The 26,282-nt window shown below is 31.1% G+C and overlaps 2 protein-coding genes across 2 annotated transcripts; one reads left to right on the plus strand and one right to left on the minus strand.

Annotated features, from left to right (window-relative positions):
• Nucleotides 1-754: 754 nt before the first annotated feature.
• On the minus strand, nt 755-4,230 carry LOC127706842 (uncharacterized). The gene is made up of 4 exons (XM_052211560.1): nt 4,080-4,230; nt 3,338-3,404; nt 1,906-2,029; nt 755-1,061 (listed from the first exon to the last, which is right to left on the minus strand). The coding sequence occupies exons 1-4, from the start codon at nt 4,091-4,093 to the stop codon at nt 928-930; spliced, it is 339 nt and encodes a 112-aa protein (XP_052067520.1). The 5' UTR covers nt 4,094-4,230; the 3' UTR covers nt 755-927.
• A 13-nt stretch (nt 4,231-4,243) lies between these two features.
• Nucleotides 4,244-26,282, plus strand: LOC127706839 (COMM domain-containing protein 9-like). The gene is made up of 6 exons (XM_052211556.1): nt 4,244-4,358; nt 7,465-7,593; nt 18,646-18,730; nt 22,706-22,795; nt 24,757-24,860; nt 25,584-26,282. The coding sequence occupies exons 1-6, from the start codon at nt 4,314-4,316 to the stop codon at nt 25,722-25,724; spliced, it is 594 nt and encodes a 197-aa protein (XP_052067516.1). The 5' UTR covers nt 4,244-4,313; the 3' UTR covers nt 25,725-26,282.

Consider the following 26,282-nt stretch of genomic DNA (forward strand, 5'->3'; position numbering starts at 1 on the left):
CATTCACTTAAACTAAAGTTAGAGTGCGAAAACCAATGTGTCTTCGGACGACGCCGCCAACGTCATACCAATATACGACCAGAAAATTTTTAATTTTTGCGGTCGTATAAAAAGGAGTCAACTGACAAGAATAAAGGCAAGTGCTGATGGGATAAGCTCATACTGGCCTTTTAGGGGAGCTTAAAATGGGACAAATTCATGAACACATCTGCCTTACAACCAGATGGCAAATTTATCACCTTTCCAGATATACAGACATTCTTTACCTATAAACTACGTCAATTGATGGCTGCTCTATGTCCAGGGGCAAACATTACAGGTATACACAGGAGTATTGTTAAAATGTTTGTTGTATGTAGATACCCTGCTTTGTATTATTTGGTACACACAAGGCAACAATAAGATGATACCACAGATGAAGGTTGTAGAAAATAGAAATGCTAATTCTAAGTTATAGTTTGACCAAACCAAATAAGACAAAGTATACACAACAAAAGACCAGCAATTAACAAAAATATTGAAAGCTACAAGAACCTCAGTCTTCAGTGCTGCTATTATTTTAGGCATAAACAATTGTTATACATATGAAGTTCAAGTTCAACGACCACTGGAACTAATAGTCTGATCAATACAGATACAATTACTGTTTACAGTTGACAACAAAAATTTTGACATGGATTCCTATATTCAAATGTTAAAAAGGGTAACCCTGCTCAATAAAAATGATCACACAAAAAAAACACACCAAAACCAATGTTACTATAAATGATTTAATGGATGTAGGTAAAAACTAACAATGACTGAAACAATTTTTGCACTGATCCATAAATATTAACACATAGTGGTAAAACAATGAGACAACATGATAATAAAAGATCTATACAGCTCATGATATGACACAAAGTTTGATGAACATTTGAAATGTCTTTATGCTGAAGCTGCCTCTACTTTCTGTTCATTGTCATTTGATTCTACTTTTTTTTCATCAGTTTTCACTTTTTTAGTTGGACTTGTTTCCTCTGAATCCTCCTCTACAGATCTTTTTTCAGATGTATTTTCTTCTGCAATTGAAACAAAAAACATTGAATATGAGATAACTTGGATGTAATTGTTATACAAAATATGTACTCTTACAAATATTCTCTAAGTACTTGTCTGTAGCCAGGAGCCTGTTATTCAGTGTATGTCATTGGTTCATGTCATTTTTTGGTACATACCAAGCCTTTTGTAGCGGACTATATGGTAAGGGTATTCCCCCTCATTGTTGCAGGCTGTATGGTAACCTTTTATTACTTACACATCTTTGAACTCTAATGGATATCTGTCTCCCTACCAATCACACATCTTATTCTTATATTTATGTCTATGACAAAAATGAAATGGTAAACAGTATCTGGTATCACACATAGACATCAAAGTTGACCCAAGATTTCTTTACAAAATGCAAAGTTCTTTCATGTAGATACAAAAATATTATATTCTATAACTGAATGTTTCTCATTAATAATATAAAAAGACAACTGTCAGTTCAATATATGATTTAAACTAAGAATCTTTCCCATGGCACAAATTTGTCACTTGCATGGTCTGAATTTTAGTATTGCTCACTAGGTCAATAAATCAGTTAATTTATTCTTAACAATTACAATAATCAAATTAGCATTATATGGACAGTGATCTTAGATCATAATCATATTATAATAAAGAATATGTGGAATGATGTATCGAAAATATTTGTTTAAATTTGTTAGATGTGTCGTAATTATAATTTTCTACAATGGTATGTCAAATTTTTCAATTTTCCAGTCAGATCAGATCAGAATAGAATTGCTAGTGTTGAAATGGACCTTTTAAGGCTTTATCAGGCTCTATAATCAGCAACTCGGCAATTAAAATATTTTTTACCTGTTTTTTCTGTTTCCTCTGAGGCATTTTGATTTGTATTTTTGCCATTTTCTTGAGATTCTTCTTTTTTTGTCTCTTCTGTGCTTTCAGCCTCGTTTGTCTCTGTTGTTTCAGTCTTTGGGGTCTGAAGTGAGAAATAAAAGGTTTACAAGTAATATGTCAGAACTTTATATACAGAACATTTTCAAAGTGTGCAGCACCCAATCTTTTTTTATTGAGCTCAGCTGCAATAGTTTAAAAAAAAATCTTATCAAAGGGCTTACATGTATTTGCACATCTTTCATAGAAAATGCATACTGACTGGAGTATAGATAAGTCTGCTGTGTATAAAGAGAGACAACTCTAAATTATATAAATATCAATAAATGAGAAAAAAATATATTGTACAATTTTAAGGATACAGGTTTTATAAATTTTCCATTTAATGTCTTTTTATTCATTATTAACTCTTTTTTATTCTCTTTACTATTGTATCATGATTTTAATGTGTTGGTCATTCTACTTCAATACTTTAACATTATATGACAACCCACAGTATCAAGGTAAATGTTAATGAACTTTTTTCTCTTCAGCCCAAGGCAAACTACATAGGTGTGTGTATTACACACAAGCTTAGATGAAAATTATATAGAAAGATTTTGATTAACATAATTTGAGCAAAAGTTAATTCCCTTTTAATGCCCTTGTAGAGGTCCAAGTGCGGCAAAATTGTTCACAACATAGCCTAATTCAACTTGTTATACTCTCTGTTCGACTATCGAAGAAGGATTTTTTTTAACACTTTTATTTCTTTTAGTCTTTCATAATTTATCGCCACAATCTAGTTAGGATCTCTTCATGTTTCAATTTTGTTAGTCAAATACGGAAATAAACCTCCAAATGAGATCAAGGGAAGTAACTCAAAACTCAAAATTATGTCATTGGAAACCTATCTCCAGTTACCCCTTCAGAATAACATGTAGTGATAATGATGCTCATTACCCAATGAATGGTGTAAATCCTCAATTCTTTACCCCTCATTTACAAAGAAATTAATTATGATTCCACAAACAAGATAAACAAATGGTGCAGCAGCTTTGCACTGATGAGATGCAGCACTAAAATTTTCAAAACAAAATAATTGAACTCAGTGTTTAAACTTAATTCAACTCCCTTATGCTCCAAAAGGTCAAAATAAGTTGAGCATATTTTAGAGAAATCCAACAAAAAAGATAAGATACCTCATGGCTATACAACATTTAAGAGTGAAATTCTCATCTCTGACTAAAAATTAAAGTGCATTTGGAGGTTGCACTCTACCTGTCAATTTTTCAACTAATTCAATTTAATTAAGCTATTCCATTCAAATTAAGTCACCCCCTTTTTGACTGGTGCATTTGAGTATTAATTTGTGAGAACTTCTTATTAAAGATTTAATTATAAATTATATTACCTCTTCCACCTCTTTGACTTCTTTTGTCTCTTTGGTTTCAACCTCAGTGGTCTCAACTGCTGTTTCCCTAAAAAGAATAAAGTATGCAATTAAAAATCTCTTGCTACATGTAGTTCAGTTAAATTTAAAAATTAAACTGCATGTTCATTCAGACATAAAAAGTTAAATCAAAATTAAACATCTACACAACCTTGGACTATTCAATTAACAGATTGAATAATGGTCCCACACACAAACCGAAAATGAAAATCCGACTATTTGCCCATCCCCCTTTTTTCTTCACAAAGTCGTTGCAAAAAATCAAAACAAAGGAACATGTCACATTGGTTGATATACAACCAATCATTTTACATTTGTAAACTCCGGAAGCAGCATAAATTACGAAAATTAATCATGTAAAATGCAAATTAAGTTTACTCGGTAAAACCAAAATCATGGCGGCATCTTTCAACTTTACGTCATTCATAAATTATCATTCTTCTTGCTATCTCACAAGACAAGAATAATTACAGTTAGTGCAATATTACAGGTTTTATAAAGAACCTTAAAACATTTTATTTATCTAACGATATTAACAAAGGTAAACAAGTTCATGTTTCCTTTGTTCGGTTTTACCGAAAAAACGCTAAAACATAGAACAAAGAAATTTCCTTGTTTGGTGTTTACCGCAACGAATCGCACAGATTTTCTCTTCTAAAACAACATAAACTAATGCTAACAAATAGTTTTTATGTTTACTTACTTTTCTACGGGCATTTTTGTATCTTTTAATTGGTGTTTTGACTAAGAATTAATAAACACAGCTTCCTGCTTTTTTAAACGCCGGTATGCAGACGACTGAACTTCCCGCCGGATCAAGCGACTATCTTTGAGCGCAAAACGCACGTGGCAAATAAGGTCGTTTGATTGGACAATAATTCTGCAATCTGATTGGTGTATTATAATTAGGAATAAAATATACTCACGTGATCTGAAAATGGCAGCCTACTGTAACTTTGATTCTCTGAATGTTTTATTGAAGGTTTATTATCTTTTATTTTATATAGTTTTACAACATAGAAGCATAATAAGTTTTTTGATAACTAAGTTCTTATTTTTTTTGTATCTATAACGGTTTAACATTCACAATCATACGAATTAACTACCTGTAAGCATCACATTTTTAGTTCAACAGGTCAGGAATAACCACCAATTGGTGGATTATACCTCAATTGATGTATAATCCACCAATTGACATATAATGGTATAGACCAATTGACGTATAATTCTTTGTTTTTCAAAGCAAATTATTCAACCAAAATGGAGCATTATTTTCGTAAAACCATATTATTGTATGAAAACATGTCAAACATTACTAATTTAGTATAGTGACATAACCTATTGCATTTAATCAATAAATGTATTTGCAGTTTCCTCTATTGTTATCTTGTCAATTATTGATTGGCAAATTTACCACTAATCACCGATCAATGGACATCAATACTGTCTGCAGTCATGTGATTATGAGTACAACTCCACAGGTGAATGGAGCTCTTTGTTAATACTTGACTTTCATTATTAAAAGTCAATCATGTTGTCAATAATGGTCAATAGTACAGATGTTTCAACAAAAGAATTGTTGTACACATGCATTCTCAAGAGATGCAGCAGGCTTTGACAAAACTGAAACTTTCGGAGGACTCAATAATGGTCATAAAATAGGTTGTAAGTTGCAAAATGATGCTCCTATCTCACACTGGCATTTTAAAACAAAAAACTTGCATTATACGTCAATTGGTCTATACCAATATATGTCAATTGGTGGATTATACGTCAATTGAGGTATAATCCATCAATTGGTGGTTATTCCTGGCCTGTTCAATACTGACAATAGTTGTCTGCTTCTGTCCTGAGACAAAGCATGTCAAAGTCTGTCTGCATACATGTAGGTTAATTTCATTGAGGAGCTAGTTGTACTTTGATGACTTTGATGTTGAACTCGATGCACCCAATGCTGTCATTGGCTATTGCAATCAAATAGGATGGCCAAGAAATATGTTCTTTTGCCCCTTTTAGGGTGCTTGTCCTTGATTGAAAATAAAGTATGCTGTTTATTCTAAACACTATTCTACACTGAACAATGGACTACCAATCATTTGGAGACTAACTATCAAATCTGTAGAGAGTTTACATCTTTGTAGTTTATTTGTGATGGTCTGTCAGGTTGGACAATATATTCTTACATAAATAACCACCTTACACTCTTAGTTGAAATATAAATTTTGTTATTAATATCATGATAACTGCAAACAGAAAGCACAATTTTAAGTTAACATATGCTACATCTTCTGTAGAAAATGTCTCTTCCACTTGTTCATGATTAGTTTAAACATTTGTATATTTGCTTAGATATACAAAAGGGATGAGACACAAGTTAATCAAACTTATAAAGTCTTCTCCCACTTGTCCATGGTGGGGTTGACACAACAGTCTGAAATTCTTATAGCTGATCCCTGTTCCCATGCTATGGAAGCAGAGTGGACATGTCACTTCTTTTCTGCCAGAATAAGAATTAAACATACAATACCTTGGAATATTGATAATGTTAAGCTTTTGAGTTCAATATTGGTCAAAATCTTGATGTTAAATTTGAGTGGCCAGGTTGAATGATGATTTCCACCTGATCTGTGGTGATCTGTGGTTCATTAATAATTTAATCAGGTCGGTTTAAAGAAGAAAATCACAGTTTTGGTCCCATCTTATGAAATAACATTACTTTATGACATTTTAGGCTATGATTATCAGTTTTTCAGAGGACTGATCTGCATCAAAATAGTTTGTTAAAATTTACAGGGTATTTAAATTAAGGAAATGAAGTTGTCATAAATGATTATTTCTCTCTTAAAAATGTATGGGAGAAACACTAATTTCCTTAAGGTTATTTTTTTACAAACAAAGATATACATTTGTAAGTAAAATGATAAGTTATACAAGTTATTATGTTTTAAGCCAGAGGCTTGTAAACCATTGTTAATAAAGCTGTCATGAGATGATGATCTACTAAAAATAATTACAAAGAAAACTAAAGAAATCAACTAAAAAATATTTTCCCTAGGAATATCTAAAGCAGAAATTGACAATCTTTTGTACTGTTAGATTCTTCCTTCTAAAGTCCACCTTAATTACCAAATGGAACGAAAAGTTTTAAATTTTTGTTTATTGTAACAACTGATAGAATTCAGTATTGTTATGTTTAAATTAACATGAAAAAATGAACCACTCACACTTTTACTTTTGTTGATGTGGTTCATAAGTGTTTCTCGTTTCTCGTTTTTTATATAGATTAGACCATTGGTTTTCCCGTTTGAATGGTTTTACACTAGTAATTTTTGGGGCCCTTTATAGCTTGCTGTGCAGAGTGAGCCAAGGCTCCGTGTTGAAGACCGTACTTTGACCTATAATGGTTTACTTTTATAAATTGTGACTTGGATGGAGAGTTGTCTCATTGGCACTCATACCACATCTTCTTATATCTATGGTAACATTCAATGTTAGTATCTGAATTTTCAGTAATAACAAATAAGTATGATAAGTTCATATCTAGTTTTGATTAGTTTTCTACATTATCATAAATAAGTGTGTAATATTTGCCACTGGAAATTAAACACCCATCAATGAATCTACACCCCATTTTAAAGATATAGATTTATGTGCATTACGCGTATTGATTTTGAAAACAGTTAAGGCTATTGTGTTTTCTATAGTTGAAGTAAACTGGGTTTGGCGTCAGTAGAAAAGAAAAGTTTGCATGAGATTTATTATCTAGGATTTGGGCAGTGACCATTGTAGAATTTTTTTTTTCTCAATATTGTAGTACTGAAATTTAATTTCGTATAGACATATTTATATTAGATATAGAAAGATGTGGTATGAGTGCCAATGAGACAACTCTCCATCCAAGTTACAATTTATAAAAGTAAACCATTATAGGTCAAGGTACGGCCTTCAATAAGGAGCATTGGCTCACACCGAACAGCAAGCTATAAAGGTCCCAAAAAATTACTAGTGTGAAACCATTCAAAGGGAAAACTAACGATCTAATCTGAAACCTGAACAGAGTGATTTCAGGACATAAATATATATTTCAGGCCTCGTCTAAAGATATAGTTATCAGATTATGTAACGAAGCAGCAGTACATTCTGGAACAAGATTTTCTGCTACCATCACAACAACTGCAGCTGACTGTTTATCTGTCGACAATAGAAATGCTCAACAGGTAATTAATAGATACAAATGTATTAACTAAGGGTGTATTTGTTACCTCTAATTGGTTTTTGGTTTCTGGTAGGTTTGATAAACTTTCTATTTGTTCTTCCAAACTGGTTTTTCATTTGTTGCTTACAAACATGGTTTCCTAAATTTATAACCTTCCTCCTGTTGTTTTTGAATAGTTTAACAAACCAATATCAAAACTTTTGATTTGTTTCAAAACTGTTATTAAACAGAGTCAGTTTTAAACCATTTTAAAAAAACAAAAACCGTGTACCAAAACTTGTTTGACTGCAACTTAATAGATGATATATTTTGATAACTATAGGATGTATGATTTTGATTTGTATATAATATCTATTCACTACATGCAATCTGTAACTGTTTTATATGTTCTAATTATGGTACATGTACATTGAACTAGTATGACCTTGTTTGCTTTTTTCTCTGATTATTATTTTTTACATGTATTGTATATGAGGGCCTCAGGGAAGATTAGTAATTGTAACTAACTGTGTTTACCCTCTTTAAATAAAGAATTTATTATTATTATTATTATTATTATAGAAATTTACTGAAGTTAATTATTACTATTGTACCTGAAGCCTCTGCTTTTAGAGTCCGCTTACCCTATAAACACCATTTTGGCAAAATTAAAGTCTAAGCCTAACTGTCTTATAATGTAACTTAATTTTTTTCCTATGTGACCCATACAGATTAAAAAAATCATGATTTGCAAGTTTTTGCTGCTTTCTGAATTATTTTCCAGCCAAAACTGATTTCTTAATTTAATCTTCTTTAATTTTAAACACAAACAAACCAAATATCACCTTCCACTATTGGTTCAGTCCAATTAAATATTATTTGTTATTCCTGAACTCTATAAAAAATGAGAGGACCTTCAGTTAAGTTTACAATACACTTCAGGAAATCCCAGAGTTTATATTTGTTAAAAAGGGGGAGAACAATCAAAAGCTACATAATATTTTAACCAAATGTCTATAAAAATTCTATAAAAAAGCTCTAGACCTCCTCTAAGAATAAACATTCAGTTTGATTCCTTGACAAATTAACACCTGTGATTATCACTTTCGGCCTAGCTGCTTCATCCATTTACTGTAGTCAACACAAAAACAAACATTTCACAGCCGGTACCATTCTATACCAAGGTCAAATTATTCCTGTAATTAACTCAAATAAGAAAACATTTAAAATTGTGTTGGTTTTATCATGGAAGTCAATATAATACTTCCATGGCTTTATCAAGGATTTATATAGTAAGATAGTAAATCCTTGGTTTAATTACATAGTGTTATCAAATGTAGTCCAAAATTTACCCTTTTAATAAAGATCAAGCCTCAAAAATACAAATTGGTGTAGGTGTTTTAAGCCTGGTATTTTTATGAGTTTTTATATTGTATAATTCAATTTAATATTTGGAAGAGCCAACATTTGCTCTTTACATGAAATTCTGCACAACAGTCTTAGTTGGGAGTTGAAAGATTTTAAAAATTCTTTTCTTGCAAAATGTGTTCAAAAATAAATTGTTTCTTTAAGATTTTTTTAAAGTCCATTCCAATATTCCAAATAAATGTAATGTTTTAATTATTTTATAGTTTCATAAATTTTATGTATAGCAATTTTAAAAGGGTAAAAGTTTTTGCAATGATTAAAAAAAAATTGACAAGATGTCTAAGATTTTAAACTCCCTCTTGAATCTTTGCTCCAATTTAAAAGTCTTGTCTAAATTATCTCCCCCTGGGTAACCCCTTTACATCGAATTTTATATAGCTACATCAAGTTTATATATTAATTGTGAAAATTGAGAAATTATTATTGATTAGGAATGTCACAATTTTTACCTGAGGCTATAGATAAGATCACTTTCAGTTTATTACAATAGACATGTACGCTTTCATGTATTGATTCCGACTTCCTGCTCGGCAGGTAAAATACAGGTGTCACAGGTATCAGGTAGATGATAACAAGAGATATTAACATATTTTGGGGATTTATGAAGTAGAATTTGCTTTAAGGTGTAAAGCCAGTCAAGGTCGTTAAACACTACCATCATCATCATGGTGTAATGTAAATTGATTTTAACAAAATGTTAATTGTTATTGACTTATTTTATGGATATATTATTTTATGATTAATAGATGTAGATGTAGTTCACAAATATTGTGGATAGTATTAAAAAAAATTAAAAAATGCTTGGTTTTTCCTGTTTGGTAATATCTGAAGTGTTGATATTAAATTACTTTTTACGACCGACATTTGAAACTGCATTATGCCTTTAAAAACTGGATTTGAATATTATTTGTTACCAACTTGAATTTCAAAAAAAAAACTCCACTGCATAAAAGTAACATCTTTTAAAGAACTTTAGTGCATTTTTTGTAATAAGTTGTGTATATTATTATCCAGTTAAATACCTTTCATGATGGAAAAACTTTTCTTTTCATCAAGGGACATTAAATTTCTTTACCATAGCAAACTAATTGCTTTTTAAACGTTAGAAGGGCATAATGACCTCTTCATTCAGAAAGAATTAAAGTAGAAAAGAGTCTTACTAACAAAGATAAATTATACAAAATAACTTCTAGCCACTTGATTACTTTGATTATGATTTAGGAACCTTTATTTCACTATAAATAGACAGGTGTGAAGTCCTTGTTTGAAATAAGAGACTTATCATACAAGAGATTGGTAACTCCATTTAATGGCCATATAATCTATCGATTGAAATATATACAGCTCTCTTTGTTATTTTTAAAACTATTTTTTCAGTACAGACATATAGTCTTTCTCAAATTCTCAGAAATTTTCCAGATATTGTTTAAAAGGTTTGAAAAACGTTTTTTTTATATAGATTATGAACATAATGAAAATCATTAAATGATATCTAGAAATTCAATAAAGTCCATGTAAGGGGGAGGGGTATAGTGTAGTGTTGGTATGATTGTTATTTTTTTGTTTTTTTATGTTATAAAACATGGAAATCTTAAATATTTTTTTGATAGGGTTTTACATACATGATATAATACTATGATTAAAATATTTTTTGTTACTTTTTAGAAAATAAGATTTTTTAAATTGTACCTAAGTATTTTCATTGAAATCATGATAAATTCAGACTAGTACTTTAAGATACTGTTTTTTGTCTCCTTTGGTTTTCATATCTGTTAATCAAATTCTCAATTCAGGTGATAAAACCCATATATAACAATGTGTTACTTTTTCTTCCTAACTGCTAATGGATTAAGTTTATACACAAAAAAACGTTCATAATAGGCCTTTGTTAATGTTCTTGGTTTTGAAATGAATCTTAACTTGACTTTCTGTTTAATGGTTTGTTTGAATAAGTCATGTGATTAGAAAGATGAACAATTACATACTTAGTCACGTGACAGTAGCTGAAGGGAATTTTGTAGAAACTAGATTATTGATTTAAATTTTGATTATTTTTGTTTAAATCCAATGATAAAAGGCTTTTGTTAGATATAAACAAATTTTTACAACTCTTGGCTGGAATGTTACAGTTTATTGAATTTCATCAATGACCTGAAATAAATCAATAGTACAGCTGTGGTCACTTTCTGTTGTCAGGGGTTGATTTATTTACATGTACAGATAATGTATTTTGAGAAAAAAGTAGTGAAATGTTTTGTTTTACTAAGTCACTTTTAATAGAAAAATCGCATGCATCAGAATGTTTTGAAAAATAGGTCAGATTTAATATCAAAATAATGAAATGTGTTGTGAATGCCAAGGTAAATGGACTGGAAGTCACAAAATATGATAGGAGGAAATTCCCAATTAAAAAGTTAATAAAATAAGAAATTTAAATATTTTTTTTTTTATCATTATTCATTATTTTTTAGATAATAGTGTCCCTTATAATAGTCAAAGACAGCATTTAGGCATTCAATTAACAAGACACTTTAACAAGCCTGTTTTTTAAGAGGCATTTTATCAATATAAAATTTTTGACAATAATTTTTGTTTACAAATTTGTTTATGGTATATATAATAGTATATATAATAGCTAAGGAAAAATACAAAAAATATTCATAAGAAATATGTTGTATATAAATTGAAGAAATAATTATCTCAAAACTGAATTGTGACTTTTGTCCTGTGGTTTTGAAGTCTTTTGTCCTTTATGTGATCGCTAAAGTGACAATTGATTCATCAATCATTTATTAGAAACAGCTAGAATCCTAGTAATAGACTTCTGATGCAATAAAGTTGAAGGCATTTTAAAAGAAGAAAAATTTGAGAAAAATTCAAGTAATCTCCCCTGATTTTTTTTTAGAACTATGTAACAAACATGACAAATAAGAAGTTGAAGTACTTTAAGTGCATTTATCTTTTATACACACATTTAAAGAGGCTCGAGACTAAACTAACAGATTTTATACTGATAAATCTTTATTTAGAATAGATTTAAGTTTATTATCACAATATGACTATAAAATTATACATGCATTTGTTTTTGTCCTTAGCTGTGATAAGTAAAAAAATAGACAGGTCCAGTAAAAATTTCAACCTTTTTAGACAAAGGAAAAATATTATCATTTTCCATATTGGGGCCAACCCTGTCACAATATGAAAGATTTAACAAAAACACTATCTCTTATGTATTCAAACAATTATGAACATAGTATTTGTGACATTTTGTCCTATCAAATTTATGACTTTCTAACCTGTGACTTTTTGTCCTGTGACTTTCTGTCCGCTTACCAAATTTTCAACAAAATTTAGGTCCCAGCTTAAAATTCAGTAGTCTGAGCTACTTGGGACCCTGCAAATATTTTCCCTGCCTTCTAGCCATTGTGTTCAGATTTGTAAAAAAGTTGTATCTGGATTTGAAAAAAAACTTTCAAAATAAGTTTCAAAGAATTTTAAAAAATGAAAGTCACAAAAACTCTTCTTATGCTCTTAATGTTCCTGACAAAATGCAGAAGTCACTTTAATCTCTTTAACTTTACAATTTGCAGAAGTAATTGCTGGATGAAAACCACTCACTAATTCAAAAATTTTAAAACAGTTGGATTGACTTGGGTGATATGACAAAAAGTAATGTCAGTTGTAGGAAACATGTCTTAAATTTTTTGTTATTTTGTTAAGCTCTTTTAATAGGGAAAGTTCTCAGTGCATTTTAAACCTGAACATGGGTTTTTTTTTTGTTTTTTTTTTAATAAAATTCCATTTTAAGATATGAGTGAATTTAAACCCTGAAATTGAGTTTTTTGATACATTTAAATAATAACAACCTAATAAGATGTTAACTGACTATGTCTGGCTGAAGACAGCTGCCAAAATCAATGATTTTGCCAGTTTGGGTAATTGCTTTGCTAAATATGGCAACATTGATTTTAACATCAGTTTAAATATCATTACCAGCAATATATACATTAGTTGTAACATATTGAATTTATCACTTGAAACATCTGTAAATATGTATTTTTATATTGCATCAATAGTGTTTTTTAACAATATTGTATCATAGCCTGAATAATATATTGATTTTATGAATATGTAATATAAAATTGATGCAAAATTTTAAATATGTAACAACTCAGACTATTATACTAATATAGTATACTAGTCCCAGGTAATATTTAGATCTATTTTTATTAAAATTAATAACTTTTGGTTTTTGACCCAGATCAGTGAATTAATTTCAGGGGGAATATAGCCCTACTTCTTTTACAATTATAAACAGAGCAATTTTCATGAATAATCAAGACTTGTAAATTTATTAGTTTATCTTCAATTAGTGCAAATATAAAAATGACCAAAATGACCCTTTCATCTATAAAACAATAAATCAATACAGCAATCATAACTAAGACATGTGTCAATTATCAATGGTCAAAAGATAAAAGAAATTTAATAGCATGGAGTGTGTTTGGATTATGTAACTTTATCTGTTTGTCATGGTTTTAAGTCTGGGTTGGTTTTAGAGGGCAAGAAGGGGTAATTGAGTATCAAAGGGGTCACAGAGGGAAAATAGTGGGGGGGGGGGGGGGAGGTTCTTCATTTCTGTATTCTTTTAATTTTAGGCCATTTGTCTCTGATCTTTATATTTTTTGCCCATTTTTTTTTCTATTTTCTTTATAGTTTAGCACCCCAATATTCTCCATTAATTATTGCTTTTGACCATTATTCTGTATTCTGTAAAACTTGTCCAGATCCTTATTTGTTCCTTGTATACAATCTTTCATTTAACTTTCCATTAATGCATTGAGAAAATTTTTTTTTTATTTGTATACTATTTTCCACCTTCGTTAAATTCAAATGATGAACTTAGAAATTGTTACTTTATTAAGAGACTATTTTCCAGCTTGAATTTTTTTTTAAAAATAATTCATTGTCTAACATTATAAAAGTAATGTATAAAGCAAAAATATACAAAGTAAAAAATGACAACAATAAAAAAACAACATAAAAATAGCAGATAATGTTAAAAATTATATCTCCAGTTATTTCCCTTTCCAGTTAATTTAAATTTATTTGAAAAAGAAGTGTTTTTGTGATTGTAGACCAGCTGGTCTTTTAATCCAAGGATTTTCTTTTGGGTAGGGTGGGGGAGTAAAGATTCCATATAATCATACAATCATTACAACTCTTATATGGCTGGCTTGATAGTTTCCAGACGTTATCCCTACTTTTGAGATAAAAAGATTTAGTGCATTGAGCACAATATTCTGTACAGTGCCTATCCAAGAAATTTTTCAATGAAATACATACTCAGATATATATTCAAGTTACAAAATGATGTGTTTTTGTAAAACCATACTTGTCAAGAAAATTATATAAATTGTACAAATATGCATGATTAATTATTCAAACTTCAGTAAATGCTGCATATAAATAATAGTATTATTGTTTAAAATTCATAGTTTTATTTTTGCGATGCCTATTTTGTCACAATTTTCACAATGATAAAAAAATTACAAAATTTCTGCAATTTTTATACGACCGCAAAAAAATTTTGTGGTCGTATATTGGTATGACGTTGGCGTCGTCGTCGTCGTCGTCGTCGTCGTCGTCGTCCGGCGTCGGCGTCGTCCGGCGTCGTCGTCCGAATACATATTGGTTTTCGCACTCTAACTTTAGTTTAAGTGAATGGATCTTTTTGAAATTTGACCATAAGGTTAAATACCACAAAAGGAAGGTTGGGATTGATTTTGGGGGTTATGGTACCAACAGTTAAGGAATTAGGGGCCAAAAAGGGGCCAAAAATGAGCATTTTCTAGTTTCCAGACAATAACTGTGGAACGGTGTATGGATCTCTCTGAAATTATACTACAAGTTTCCATACCACAAAGGGATGGTTAGGATTTGCTTTGGGGGGTTATGGCTCAAACCGTTTAGGAATTAGGGGCAAAAAAGGGGGAAAAACAAGGTTGTCCTGGTTAATGGACAAATACTTTAGTACAAAACATAATTTAAAGCAGTGTAAGGGAGATAAATCAAATACATCATTGAAATTATCTCCCTTACACTGCTTTTAAATTATGTATAAAGTAATGGTTAATGAACAATAAAGATAATCTAAAACAGTGTAAGGGAGGTAATCCAAATACAACGTTTTGGTTACTTCCCTTACACTGCTTTTAAATTATGTTTAAAGAAATGCATATTTATGAAGGAAGACCAGTAAAAATATCAGCAAATGTTTTTATCTTTTTTTTTTACAAAAAAATCCATATGAAAGATTTGACACTATATTTTTATTAATTCTATTATAAAATAGATTAAGTTAGCACTATGGTAAATTTAAATGGGTAATTATGGTTGCCAACTCCATTGGAAATTTGAATTGAGATTATGACCATATCTTGAGGGAAAGAATTTTTTTGGGGGAAAAAAGGGGGGGGGGGATAAAAAGAAATTGTGGGGGGCCAATTTTTTCTCATTTCAGATTTCAGAAATTAAAAAGAATTATTCTTCAAATATTATTTTTTTTTCAAATTTCAAATATTGAAAAATTTCAAGAAGTAATCTTTAATTGCACAGTATGGCGCATTAGATTTGTAAAATCTTTGATCACATTTATTTATTTGCTATGCCGAATCTAACAGTGTATTTAGATTTTTAATTTTGGGTCCAGTTTTCAAGTTGGTCCAAATTGGGGTCCAAAATTAAACTTTGTTTGATTTCAACAAAAATTGAATATATGGGGTTCTTTGATATGCTGAATCTAACCATGTATTTAGATTTTTTATTTGTGGACCCCGTTATCTAATTGGTTCATATTGAGGTCAAAAGGGTCCAAAATTAAACTTTGTTTGATTTCATCTAAAATTGAATTATTGGGGTTCTTTGATATTCCAAATCTAACCGTGTATTTAGGTTTTTAATTTTGGGTCCTGTTTTTTAAATTGGTCTACATTGAGGTCCAAAGGGTCCAAAATTAAACTTAGTTTGATTTTAACAAAAATTGAATTCTTGGGGTTCTTTGATTTGCTGAATCTAAACATGTCTTTAGATTTTTGATTATGGGCCCAGTTTTCAAGTTTGTCCAAGATAGGGTCCAGTATTTAAACTTTGTTTGATTTCAACAAAAATTGAATATATGGGGTTCTTTGATATGCTGAATCTAAACATGTATTTAGATTTTTGATTATGGGCCCAGTTTTCAAGTTGGTCCAAATTGGGGTCCAAAATTAAACTTTGTTTGATTTCAACAAAAATTGAATATATGAGGTTCTTTGATATGCTGAATCTAACCATGTATTTAGATTTTTTATTTGTAGGCCCCGCTATCAAATTGGTTCATATTGAGGTCAAAAGGGTCCAAAATTAAACTTTGTTTGATTTCATCGAAAATTGAATTATTGGGGTTCTTTGATATGCCAAATCTAACCGTGTTTTTAGATTTTTAATTTGGGTCCCGTTTTTTAAATTGGTCTTCATTGAGGTCCAAAGGGTCCAAAATTAAACTTAGTTTGATTTTAACAAAAATTGAATTCTTGGGGTTCTTTGATATGCTGAATCTAAACATGTGTTTAGATTTTTGATTATGGGCCCAGTTTTCAAGTTGGTCCAAGTTGGGGTCCAAAATTAAACTTTTTTGATTTCAACAAAAATTGAATATATGGGGTTCTTTGATATGCTGAATCTAACCATGAATTTAGAATTTTTATTTGTGGGCCCGCTATCAAATTGGTTCATATTGAGGTCAAAAGGGTCCAAAATTAAACTTTGTTTGATTTCATCAAAAATTGAATTATTGGGGTTCTTTGATATTCCAAATCTAACCGTGTATTTAGATTTTTAATTTTAAGTCCCGTTTTTTAAATTGGTCTACATTAAGGTCCAAAGGGTCCAAAATTAAACTTAGTTTGATTTTAGCAAAAATTGAATTCTTGGGGTTCTTTGATATGCTGAATCTAAACATGTGTTTAGATTTTTGATTATGGGCCCAGTTTTCAAGTTTGTCCAAGTTGGGGTCCAAAATTAAACTTTGTTTGATTTTAACAAAAATTGAATATATGGGGTTCTTTGATATGCTGAATCTAACCATGTATTTTGATTTTGGACATTGGACCATAATAGGTAAATTAAAAAAATTCAAGTTCTTAGACCACATTCTTTCTGTGTCAGAAACCTATGCTGTGTCAAATATTTAATAACAATCCAAATTCAGAGCTGTATCAAGCTTGAATGTTGTGTCCATACTTGCCCCAACTGTTCAGGGTTCGACCTCTGCGGTCGTATCAAGCTGCGCCCCAGCGAAGCATTTTATTATTGTTAAAATAATATTGAAAACTGGAGTTATCTTCCTTTGTTCAACTTCAAGCATGCTAGCAATCAAATTTTTGGAAGTCAAATGCATGAAAAAAAATTTAGTAGCAATATTCTCAATCCAAAGGACATCTTACAAAAAAAGATTTGTTCTTTTTTTACTTCAATTTTAGAAGTAAGGCCAAGTAAATTTAATTAGTAGATTTTCATCCAAATTTTTGAAAAAAATGGGGTGGGTGGGAGGATTTTATTTTTTATTTTTTATTAGATATGAAACGCTCTTGTGACGTGTTCTTCATATATGCAAGTGTAATAATAAGGTTCTATCATGTATATACATGTATAACGAATCAAACATAAAAAGAAATGCAAAAACCAAAATTTGAAACAGGAAGTTATTAATGAAACGAAATTATCGACAGTTACGTGTAACGAAAATGAACAAAATCCGGAAATCGTAAATTTTTCAAAATAAAAAAAATTGGGGCGGGACAATTTCAGAGGGGCGGGCGGGGATGAAAATCTATCAATTAATTTTAATTGGCCTAAGATGGGAAGTCCTGAAGGACATATTTTAATCTTAAGCCTTGTGTTTTTATAGTACCAAGTATGAAGAAGACATTGCACCTACTCTTTGATGGATCAGTCGACCTGTTACAGGGCTTCAACTCTGCCCATATCAGATGATCAGATAACACAATCAGATTAGTCAATCTCATTAAAATCAGCTGTTAGTTTTTGCTACGATACTCTCCACCTTGAAGGGAGCGTAGCATATCACAACATTGGATTTTAATCAGATTGTTTCTAAGTTGCAGTCAAAATTTCCTGACCTTCATCCCTTTCAACACAACTTGTAGAACAAACTTACCGCATTTTTGCGCCTGTCCCAAGTCAGGAGCCTCTGGCCTTTGTTAGTCTTGTATCATTTTTAATTTTATTTTCTTGTGTATAATTTGGAGTTTAGTATGACGTGCATTATCACTGAACTAGTATACATATTTGTTTAGGGGGCCAGCTGAAGGACGTCTCCGGGTGGGGGAGTTTCTCGCTGCATTGAAGACCCATTGGTGGCCTTCGGCTGTTGTCTGCTGTATGGTCGGGTTGTTGTCTCTTTGACACATTCCCCATTTCCATTCTCAATTTTATTATTTAATTTATGGCTTAAATTGATCTTGTTCTGAATATATGCATGCATATTTTTACCACTGGACATGAAGCAAACAAACATAATTTATCAATCAATTTGTAGTCTTCTTTCCTCTATTTGTAATTTTCTTTTGTCTACATATTCCAGGTTTTGCAGTCATTGAAATCACTCTTACAAGCAGCAATATTCCAAGGTTACACAAGTCCTACAGAGTTACAGACCCTGTTTCCAGGTAATTATGTGTTCTTGTCCCTTATTGAAAATAATCTTTCATTAATTGATATGTCAGTAAAGAAAAATCTATGTATGTGCAAATTTTTTATGATGCAAATAGACATGTGACAGTGTTTTTTTACATTCAACCAAAACCATTCACAATTGTCCATCGCGTAATGCGTTGAGGGGGACATGGAAATACCGGGCATCCGTCCGTCCGTGTATCCGTCTGTCCTGCCAGTCTTGTTAGCGCTCTCACAGTTACTATTCTTGCCAGATTTTTATAAAACTTATACTATAGGTTAATATCAGCTATCTCGGAAAAGTTCTATAATGGTGGCTGATCGACTTCTTTTAAAAGAGTTATGCCCTTGGAAATATTAAATTTATGGAAAATGGCCTCGTTAGTGCTCTCACGGGTACAATTCTTGTCAGATTTTTATAAAACTTATACTATATAGGTTAATATCAGCAATATCTCGGACAAGTTCTATAATAGTGGACAATTGACTTTTTTTAAAAGAGTTATGCCCCTTGGAAATATTAAATTTATGGAAAATGGCCTCGTTGGCGCTCTCACGGGTACAATTCTTGCTAGATTTTTTTTAAACTTATATTATAGGTTAATATCAGCAATATCTCGGACAAGTTCTATAATGAAGGCAGATCAACTTTTTTAAAAGAGTTATGCCCCTTGGATGTATTAACTTTATAGAAAATGGCCTAGTAAGCGCACTCAGGGGTACAATATTTGCCAGATTTTTATAAAACTTATTCTGTAGGTTAATATCAGCAATATCTCAGACATGTTCTATAATGGTGGACGATCGACTTTTTTTAAAAGAGTTATGCCCCTTGGAAATATTAAATTTATGGAAAATGGCCTTGTTAGCACTCTCATGGATACAATTTTTGCCAGATTTTTATAAAACTTATACTATAGGTTAATATCAGCAATATCTCAGACAAGTTTTATAATGGTGGACAATCGATGCAATCTTATCAAACAAAAATTTGACTTTTTAATTAAATGGTCGTTTGGTAAATCTGAATGCAAATATATTTGCTGCAACTCATTTAAAGCCTTCTTCTCTAATGAGAAAGGTAAATATGCTAGATATACTTACTGGAGGTGTGATGAGATGATTGAAGCTGTTAATTTTCTCCTTGATAATATTAATGTACGTTTCGGCAGCAAAGTTTATCGACAGGTTGTAGGTATTCCTATGGGCACTAATTGTGCCCCTTTAATAGCAGACTTGTTTTTGTACTGTTCTGAATCACAGTTTATGACCAAACTCAGTAAAGACCCGTCTAAATTGCATTTAATTGATTAATTCAACAACACTTACCGTTATCTTGATGATATTTTTTCGTTAAATAATCAAGAATTTTCTCAATATACTGCAGAAATTTATCTAAAGGAACTTACTTTAAATAAATCAAATTTAAACGGTAACAACTGTCCTTTCCTAGATTTAGATATATCGGTTTTACACAGGAAACTCCACACTAAAATTTACGACAAAAGGGACGATTTTTCGTTCCCTATTGTTAATTTTCCCTTTTTGGATGGTGATGTTCCTTTGGCACAATCTTACGGTGTTTATATTTCACAACTCGTTCGCTATGCCCATGTCTGTTGTGACGTTTTTGATTTAAACAAACGTAATCTATGTATTACTGGTAAATTATTAAGCCAGGGATTTCGTTACCACAAATTACTTAAAACCTTTACTAAATTCTTCCACAGATATAAGATTTGGTTTTGAAGTTTGGTTGTACCTGTAGAAAACTTATTTCAAACGGGATTACACATCCTCTTTTTTATGGCAATATTGTTTACCGTGCCTGGAACTTTAGAAACGATCCTGGTAAACTTATCGATCCTTAAAATAAACTTATTCTAAAAGGTTACCAATTCAACACTGTAATTAGGTCATTAAATATTGTTTTTATTGGTACTAATATTGATTTTGTTATCAGTAAATTAAAGGCAAACTAAATATTATTGTTATATACATATACACATTCATTGATCTACAATCTGTCGATACCTGTATCTTGGCATTGCACAAGGTCATGTTTTTCTCTGACTGTTTATGACGTCTTTACACTAAATCCATTGGATGTTGGATGTGTACGGATTGATAATTTAGTCTTACATGCATGATTTTTTTTATTAGTTGATAAGGGCTTTGAACTAGCTGTCAGTAACTGCGAGTACTCTCAGATCTGTACCTAGTGTCTTTTTGTTGTTTGGATGTACAAGTACCCGGCCACGTCCACTTGTATTTGTAGTATTTGTATTTTTATCCATCTGATGAGTTAAGCCTCTTTCAACTGATTTTTATAGTTCGTTCTTATGTTGTACTGTTACACCACTGTCCCAGGTTAGGGGGAGGGTTGGGATCCCGCTAACATGTTTAACCCAGCCACATTCTGTATGTATGTGCCTGTCCCAAGTCAGGAGCCTGTAATTCAGTGGTTGTCGTTTGTTTATGTGTTACATATTTGTTTTTCGTTCATTTTTATACGCCCGTTTACGGGACGTATTATGGTATACCGTTGTCCGTCTGTCCGTCCGTCTGTCCGTCGTCAACATGTCGGACATTAACTCAAAAATGCTTTCACCAATTTGCATAAAACTTTGGTGAATTGTTTATATCTATTGATGTGAGCTCCCTTATGTTTTTTATAAAATTTAGATTTTAAGTTTCCGAGTTATGGGGTTTTATTCATTAAAAAAAGGGGGATTTTCCAGTTTTCGGACAATAAGTCAAGAATGCTTTCACCAACTTGCAAGAAATTGTGGTGAATTGTTTATATCTATTGACATGAGCTCCCTTTTGATTTTTATAAATTTTAGATTTTACGTTTCCGAGTTACAGGGTTTTATTCATAAAAAAAGGGGGGATTTTCCAGTTTTCGGACAAAAAATCAAAAATGCTTTCAGCAATTCTTATGAAACTTTGGTGAATTGTTTGTATGTATTGATGTAAGCTCCCTTTAGATTTTTATAAATTTTACATTTTACATTTCTGAGTTATGGGGTTTTATTCATTAAAAAAAGGGGTGATTTTCCAGTTTTCTGACAATAACTCAAAAATGCTGTCACCAATTCTCATGAAACTTTGGTGAATTGTTTATATCTATTGATGTAAGCTCCCTTTTTATTTTCATAAATTTCTGATATGACATTGAGAATTAATTGAACTTTATTTGTTTATAGTCTGACAACAAATATACTAAGTATTGCACAACAGCAAGAAATATTTAATTGAATATAAATTCAATTCATATAACCAATTTCAAGTTCTTTGACTACATTTATTCAGAAACCTATAATATGTCAAATATTTAATTACAATCCAAATTCATACCTGAATCAAGCTTGAATATTGTGTCCATTTTTGCCCCAACTGTTCAGGGTTGGACCTCTGCGGGCGTATCTAGCTGCGCTCAGCGAAGCAGTTTATTTGTACATAAATTAGGCCGTTAGTTTTCTCGTTTGAATTGTTTTACATTGTCATTTCTGGGCCTTTTATAGCTGACTGTGCGGTATGGGCTTTACTCATTGTTGAAGGCCGTACGGTGATCTATAGTTGTTAATTTCTGTGAAAAATAATTTCGAAAGTCAGACACCTTGTTTGAATATTGATTGTGGTGAAATTTTCCCAGAGTTTTGTTTTAAGCTTAAGGGCATTACATAGAAAATATACCAATTAAAGAGTTCTAATGTTGAAAAATACTTTAAATTTTAACTGAACAACCCTGATACTTCACTTGTGTGCATATTTTTTTTTTATTTCACCAGAACCAACATATCATTTCATTACTGTTAAGAAAGTTTGGAATCAGAGACAAGAAAAAAGATGAAAATACAACCACATATAACAGGTTTTGCTCTCATATTCACAAAATCAGTTGGCAAAAAAAAAACAAACAAAAAAAACACTTTATAGTAATCTTTCAATTACTTTATTTCTAGGTAATTTTCATAAGAACCTTAGAGACCTACTCATCAAGATCATTGTTGATAATATTAACAGCTGGAAAACATATGCCATAAATAACCAAGGTAAGAAAATTTTCTAAATTTTATAGTAAACTTACAATACTTTTACCCAAAAATGAAAAAAAAACCATGTAATTTATCTTTTATAACAAACAAACTAGATTTTGAAAAAATCATTGCGAATTTTGTAATGGTTTTAAATGAATGTTTCCCATTACAAAAGTTATTTACAGAATTTGCACATTTGCTAACCTACTCATTTTGAAAGTATGTACAAAGGGAAGCAACTCTCTATTTCTTTAATTAATTCCCTTGTATGCAATGATTGAATAAATGTTTGAGATGACAAAACATGTAATGAAAGAAAAAAAAACACTGATCTATAACACTGTTTATAAAAATAATGAGACATGGTATGATTGTTAATGAGACAGGCACCTATCAACATGCAGTGACCAAAGTTAAAGGATGTAAACCACTTGAGGTCATGGTATAGCACACTCCATACTGTATTGTTAGCTATTGGTTGATTGATTGGTGTTAAATGCCGCTTCAGCACTACTGGCTAGCTCATGGCAGTCAGTTTTTATTGGTGAAGGAAGCTGGAGTGCCCAGAGAGAACCACCGATCCTCAGTAGGAAAACAATCCTAGTCAATTAAGATTGGATTTGAACTCACCACCTAGGTGTTGACAGGCTAGTGATACAGTGGTTTGACTACTTAGACCACTCAGCCACCGAGGCTCCTGTATTTTTAGCAATTAAAGGCCTCAGAATAAAAAAAATGTGAAACAATTAAAAGAGAAAAACCAATGGCCTGATTTATGCTAAAAACTATATACAAGAAACAAATATGGCAAAAATATGGTAACTGCTGAATTACAGGATCTTGGGACAAGCACATGGCAAGGTTAAACATGTTTGTGAGTGCTCTGTCAACGTATATTTGTTCCACCTAACAGAAGTTCCACTGGAAACTTTGTTATAAACAATGTCATAATATCTGTTCCTGTTGGAACAAATATTCTATACCATTTATTCCGTTAGGAACATTTACTGTAATATTCATTCCAGTGGAAATAATATTCCAGAAATTACTGTTTCCATTTGGAACTTATATTATGAAGGAACTTCTATTCCATGACAGCTCAACCCTCCTCTTACAATAATGTAACAGCATAACATTAGAAAAAACTGTAAAAATCAGTTGGAAAGGGTTGACTAATCATATTGGCACGGGAGCACAAGAAAAAAAAAAAAACTAACGATAGGACAAAATTTACAAAGTATATATATAACTAAGGCACAGAAGATACTAAATGCTAGTTTAAAGCAAATTTCCAAAAACTAAATAAACTAAGTTTTCCCAGACTAAAATACCAATCAGAATGTATCAAACTGATTTAGTTTAAAAGATGATGTAAACAGTCTCACCTGTCAAAAGTCAGGAGCCTGTTGTTCAGTGGTTGTCGTTTGTTGATATGGTTCTTAAGTGTTTCTCATTTTTTATTTAGATTAGACCATTGGTTTTTCCTGTTTGAATTGTTTTACACTAGTCATTTTGGGACCCTTTATAGCTTGCCTTTCGGTTTGAGCCAAGGCTCCGTGTTGAAGGCCATACTTTGACCTATAATTGTTAACTTTTTATACATTGTGACTTGGATGGAGAGTTGTTTCATTGGCACTCATATCTCATCTTCTTATTTATATAAGGAAAGCATGACCTTGTGCAATACCATAATAAAAGCATCGACATAGGATGTACACACCTATATAATCGACATAGGATGTACACACCTATATAATCGACATAGGATGTACACACATATATAATCGACATAGGATGTACACACATATATAATCGACATAGGATGTACACACATATATAATCGACATAGGATGTACACACCTATATAATCGACATAGGATGTACACACCTATATAATCGACATAGGATGTACACACCTATATATGTCTTTATGTGCCATCCGACTTCAAATCATATAATGTCTTTATAACTTTCAGTATCTTTACCAAGATTGGTTGATTTTGATTGGAGAGTAGATGTGAAAACAGCATCAGATGCAATTAGTCGGATGTCTGTACCAACTTGTATATTACAGATGCAGGTATGTGTCAATCAGACTAACAAAAGTGTGTAAGTTTTGTTTGATGTTTACTTAAAATAATTACAAATATTCTTTTAATTTCTTAAACAATGTAATATATTGACCATAAAAAGGAGAACAGAAAAATATTGGACAGCACAATAGACCACACTAAGCACCAACACAAAACTCCTTCGAAGAAAAACCCATTTATAAACAAAGACAAACAACAATATTAAAACTACACATGTTCCAGATAGTCTGACTAGGTACAGGCACTGAAACCAGTATTAAACCAGTTTTATATGCACACAAAACTTCTACCTGTGCCAAACTAGACCATATATCAAGGGGGACCACACACTTTTGGGATGTTGGATATAGGGGTTAAAAAATGGGGATGTTAGGATAAAGGGGGTAAAAAAAGTGGAAATGGGAAAAAATTACAAAAAAAGTTGAATTCTGGAAATGAACACCCTGTGTCACCCCTAGTATATCTTTAAAGATAAAACACAATAAAAACCAGCTATTTCATGAAATTGTTTTTAGGCAACCTTTAGAAAGGACTCATGCCAAAAACGACAATTTTTATTCTAATTCTTATTGACAGTGAAATTTCTATATTTTCTTGTTCACCTATACAATAGAAATTCCAGGAAATTAGTAGCCTTATGAGTTATAATGAACCCATAGAATCTGCATTTATTCCTTTACTTACTGACTTCAAAATATTTGTATTTTCAGGTGCAAGAGAACTCGGACAAAGTTGGTCAAACAGCCGATATTTCCAATATTAATGTAGAACTTTCTAAAGAGACCCTAGATACGATGTTAGATGGACTTTCAAAAATCAGAGACCAATTATCTTCAGTGGCTAAAAGATGATGGCAAAATCATTTAAAATTGTTTATAGTGTATCAGTGGTATTGTTCAAAGATTGAAATTTTGGAGAGCTAATTTGAAAATGATTCTTTAGCAGCGAGGAACATTTATTGTCAAATCCAAAAAAAAAAGTAACTCCATCCATTCAATAGAACAAAATTTAAGTTACTTGAATGCATAGAAAATGGATAATAGTGCAATAACAAGTATACTGGAAAAGAGTTTTTTCTGTCTTTCTCAATAGGAATGAAGTCAGATTTTTTTTAAATTTTTGTATTTTATTTTCAGCAACTAATTTCACAAAAAATATTATGAGAAAAAACACTTGCAAGTCATGAACACTTCAGTATAACTTATGATCAATTTTTGTTGTAAGATATTTTGTGAAGAGAGCTGCTGGAGTCTAGCAGGAAAAAGCTTTCCCTAAATTTTAATAGTAAATACTCTTAGTTTGGTACTATAGAAAAATTAAATGTATAGTATTATTTACATCATGTATTTATGTAGTGCTGTGTAGAGATTTGAAAACTTTTTATGCAATAAATTCTATATTTATATAAA

The sequence above is a fragment of the Mytilus californianus genome, unplaced genomic scaffold (assembly GCF_021869535.1).
Source record: "Mytilus californianus isolate M0D057914Y unplaced genomic scaffold, xbMytCali1.0.p SCAF_6, whole genome shotgun sequence".
Classification (NCBI taxonomy): Eukaryota; Metazoa; Mollusca; class Bivalvia; order Mytilida; family Mytilidae; genus Mytilus; species Mytilus californianus.

Excerpts from the sequence above, each read along its gene's own strand:
- LOC127706839 (XM_052211556.1), top strand. The coding sequence starts at position 4,314 with ATGGCAGCCTACTGTAACTTTGATTCTCTGAATGTTTTATTGAAG. Across the intron at positions 4,359-7,464 it reads CTCTGAATGTTTTATTGAAG|GCCTCGTCTAAAGATATAGT; the intron begins GTTTATTATCTT and ends TATATATTTCAG. Across the intron at positions 24,861-25,583 it reads CTTGTATATTACAGATGCAG|GTGCAAGAGAACTCGGACAA; the intron begins GTATGTGTCAAT and ends TTGTATTTTCAG.
- LOC127706842 (XM_052211560.1), bottom strand. Across the intron at positions 2,030-3,337 it reads AAGTCAAAGAGGTGGAAGAG|ACCCCAAAGACTGAAACAAC; the intron begins GTAATATAATTT and ends TTCTCACTTCAG. Across the intron at positions 1,062-1,905 it reads AGAGGAAACAGAAAAAACAG|AAGAAAATACATCTGAAAAA; the intron begins GTAAAAAATATT and ends TTTCAATTGCAG.